Source organism: Notothenia coriiceps, unplaced genomic scaffold (assembly GCF_000735185.1).
Source record: "Notothenia coriiceps isolate Sejong01 unplaced genomic scaffold, NC01 NC01_scaffold00026612, whole genome shotgun sequence".
Lineage (NCBI taxonomy): Eukaryota > Metazoa > Chordata > Actinopteri > Perciformes > Nototheniidae > Notothenia > Notothenia coriiceps.
The window spans coordinates 374,480-378,701 of NW_011359313.1; the positions used below are offsets into that span (position 1 = coordinate 374,480).

The 4,222-nt window shown below is 43.7% G+C and overlaps 1 protein-coding gene across 1 annotated transcript in view; it reads left to right on the plus strand.

Moving 5' to 3' along the window:
* igf1ra (insulin-like growth factor 1a receptor) overlaps positions 1-4,222 on the plus strand; it is an 88,759-nt gene that overhangs the window by 76,838 nt on the left and 7,699 nt on the right. The window contains exons 3-4 of the mRNA XM_010784875.1: positions 2,361-2,661; positions 3,550-3,686. Coding sequence (XP_010783177.1) covers positions 2,361-2,661; positions 3,550-3,686 — 438 coding nt within the window. The remainder of the gene's footprint in view (positions 1-2,360; positions 2,662-3,549; positions 3,687-4,222) is intronic.

Here is a 4,222-nt window from a genome sequence, read left to right on the forward strand (position 1 = left end):
AAAAAAAAAAAACAATGTTTTCTTTCAAGTTTACCCTTCCTGCACAAATCTTTATCTCTCTGTCTCTTCTTCAAAACCCTTTTTTTTTATAGTGAGTAACTATACAGAAAAACTGCAACGGGACTGTTGTTTGGATGGTATGAGGGACACCCTCCTCTCTTACACCTGTGAAAGGCGTGTAGAGTACATTGTTGATGGTGAAGCCTGTGCAGCAGCCTTCCTGCACTGCTGCAAGGACATGGAAAACCAGCGAGCTGACAGCAAGGTGGATAGCCTTCAACTGGCTCGCAGTAAGAGACCGGAATAAGGGATGGGCTGAAGCCCTGGGTGATCATCTTTTGCCATAGTAGTAGTAACAAAAAATTCTGAATGAAAATATGTTTGACGCTCTAGGTGAGGAGGATGACAACAGTTACACTGACAGCAATGAAATTGTTTCTCGCACCAAGTTCCCTGAAAGTTGGCAGTGGTCAGATATTACACTTCCTGCTTGCCCTGGACGAAACCCATGGTAAGTCAACTAACTTCAATAGTGACACCACTAGAATTGAATTCTACACTTACCTCCCAAAGATTTAAAACTATTCTTTGTTTCAGTGATACCACATCAGTGATTCAAAATGTTCAACTGCAAGACTCAATCACCACCTGGCAGTTTACTGGCATTAGTCTGTCAACTACTCACGGTGAGGATTCAGTGACTGAAAGCTGTTTCGTTAAGGAATCTAAACTTGAACTTTTTTATCCCTTAAATCTTCTCTCTCTCTTTCTCTTTGTAATCCCTTTTTATTGTCCCTCTCATCTTAAAGGAATCTGTGTTGGTGATTCGTTAGAGGTGATTGTCCGGAAGGAATTCTTCATTGATCTCAGGCTGCCATACTCTGCTGTCCGGGGAGAGCAGCTGGAAGTTAAGGCAATCCTGCACAACTACAGCGACGATCCTGCAACTGTAAGTCTGTGTTACATACAGTATAAGATAGGGATGTAACGATATACCGAATATCGAGGTATCGCGGTAAATAAACGTCCCAATACCGTCGTGAGACTGACAAATATACCGCGATTTTAAAAAATGTTATATATTTTTTTAAACACTTTTTTTTTTAAACCTTTATTTAACCAGATGGTCCCATTGAGATCATAGATCTCTTTTTCAAGGGAGAACTGTCCAACATGGCAGCAACATGAACATAAAACAACAGATAACACAAAAGGACATCGTATTTACAGGGCTACATGTACATACCTAGAGACATTGACAAGTACCAACAATATATGTATATCTCGCCCTGTCAATAAGCCTCACCTTCTTTGCAAAAACAGTTTTTAAAGTGGTGAAAAGACCCACTGCTGTCACCCATGGCCAAAGCATATCTCTCCGAACCACTGAGGTGGCGTTACACTTTTTCGCTGTCCGTCATTTTGACAGACAGGATCGTAAAATATCCGTCATAATCCCTTATTACCCGTCGGGTCTGAACAGTTCACGAGAGAGCACGCTCGTGAACTGTCAACGGGGGGCGGTGTTATGCCGTGTGTGCATGCACCTCGCTGGAGCGCGCACAGCGTAAAGCAAAAAACCTCCCAGACATGTATTGATCATAGTTTCCAAACCGTACTTTGCCGTACAGATCAATACATGTCTGGGAGGTTTTTTGCTTTACGCTGTGCGCGCTCCAGCGAGGTGCATGCACACACGGCATAACACCGCCCCCCGTTGACAGTTCACGNCGATAACAGCAATATGCGTGATATTCACATCGCAGGGACGTGCGATTTTATAAAAAATTTTTTTTTTTTTTCAGGACCTGCGATATTAAGTAGGTAAATTAACTCAAACGNTCTCATGCACTGATCGCTAGCTGAACAGCCAATCAGTGTTATCCCTTTGTCCGACTTCCGGTGGTGTTCCCGACGCCGATTGAATCGACAAGAAAAGGCGTCAGGTCGGCAGAAAAGACCCGACGGTGCGGCGCACACCACTCCGAATAGGGCGTGCCCACGCTCATGTTCGGCCCGACTCCCATTTACTGCCGATTTCGGGGCGGTGTATCTGGGCCTTTAGGCTTTGTGTTTCCTTTACATAATCCATACTGGCTCCATACTCCCTTTTCACCTATGTATTACTTCCTGGCTCATTACTAAGCAGATACATTTAAAGATGGAAACTCATCTTTAAATTGACAAGCTATTCAACGTGTTTACTGCCCTATAAATCACAATCTGTGCTTTGAAAGCATTAGTTTGATGTTTTTTACCTTTATCATCCTTGACTCTGTTAAAATATTGGCCAGCAGTGCAGACTGTTTACACCCAGCCTAAAAACTGACCTCTTCCCCATCTTTCTCTGTCTCCTCCAGTATGCCCGGAGAACTGCAAGCTGTCGTGCACAGACAGGGGGGAGTGTTGCCACAGCCAGTGCCTCGGCAGCTGCACTGAACCCAACAACGACACGGCCTGCTCCGGCTGCCTCCACTACTTTCACGAGGATCACTGCGTGCCGGACTGTCCCCCAGACACTTATAAGTTTGAGGGCTGGCGCTGCATCAGCATGGACTTTTGCTCCGGAGTGCACCTGACCGGAGACCCTCACTTTGTCATCCACGGGGGAGAATGTACGCCTGACTGCCCCTCTGGCTTCACCCGCAACGAGACTAATCGGTAAAGACTTCACTTCTACTTTAGGTCCTGGTGATATGGAAATGCCATGCCAGGTGACAAACTGAATGTACAACACATTAGTAAGAACTCCTTAAAACATATACATTATGTCTAAGATATGAGTAGGCTAATGTTCTGTGTTTGAATTTTTTTGGGATGCTAACCTTTCACACAGAAAGCCAGAGCTCTTAGAATTAGCAGTGTGGTTTTTGTCAATCTTAGACACTGAAGGTGCTTGTGTTCACTGTGTACTTTTGCATAATGAGATAATTTGAATAAAATATCCTTGAGATAAACTTCACCTGGCTCTTCACAGGTTCCTTTCACAAACAAGAGCTCTGAGCTTGAAGTGCTAAAGGTTAAGGGTATGTTGGATTTAATGACTCAAGTTTAGACTTCCCACTGTGTTTAGGAAGAGGGAAAGATGCTCAACAAAGTGTCTTCTTTTTACTCGCCTCTATTAGATGTTATATAGCAATACTCAAAGGTCTTTGAAAGAGACTTCCTTTGTTTGACATTCACCTAGAACAAGAACGCATATCTTTAAGCAGCTGTCCTCCCTGATCCTTCTTGTCAGTTCCCTAACAGTCATGAACACTCTCTGCTGTATGTTTTTTGTCTCTGAGGTCAATACAGTGAGTCACTCTCTCACGAAACAGAGTTCAGATGAGGGCCCATCAAAAATTAAACTCTGGAGATGACCTTGTATTATGCAGTGAATGTATTTGCCTGAATCCTTCGGAATGCTTGGGAGGCAGGGAGTGGACAAATGACTTCAGGGTGAGGAAGAAAAGTTCACATAGGATTTTGCTCATTCTCTGACAGTTATTCCTTTTTTTCTCCCTGTGTCTCGCATTCCCTCCTTTTCTCTGCTTCTGCTGTAAATAGAATGTTATGCAATGCCTGCAATGGCCCGTGTGATAAGCCCTGCACATCCCCCGTCATCGACTCTGTGGATGCTGCTCAGTCTCTGAAGGACTGCACCGTCATCGAAGGCAACCTGGACATCAACATCCGACGTGGAAGTGAGTGCAGCTCTGCAGAAGTGCTTTTAATTACCACATTTAATGTAAAGGCTGCTGTGTAACTAAGCTTAATAAGCAATACTACACTATGAGCACATAGAATGTTTAATGTGACTACAATCTGTTGCCATTTACTCTATTGCAATTGTTTATTGGTACAGTATACTTGCTTTACTACACTCTGTTGCACTTGACTGCACAGCAAATGTTATGATTACTGAGACACGTAGGGGCCTGATGGTCTAAGCTGCTGGGATTCATAGTGAGGGCCTCAACATAACATCTGCTTCCTGCACTCCAACCCAATTATCACATTATGTTTTAATGCTGCTTATTTGCTCAGTTGACAGGGTGGCTCACAAGCTAATCTCCACATATGATAAAGCAACTAAGTGCTGGGTTATTTGCATTAAGAGCTTGTCTCTGTGTCGTGGAACTAGAAGAGATCCCTCGAGAATTGTTTTAAAGTGGCTTTTAAATGGTGTGTGTGTGTGTGTGTGTGTGTGTGTGTGTGTGTGTGTGTGTGTGTGTGTACT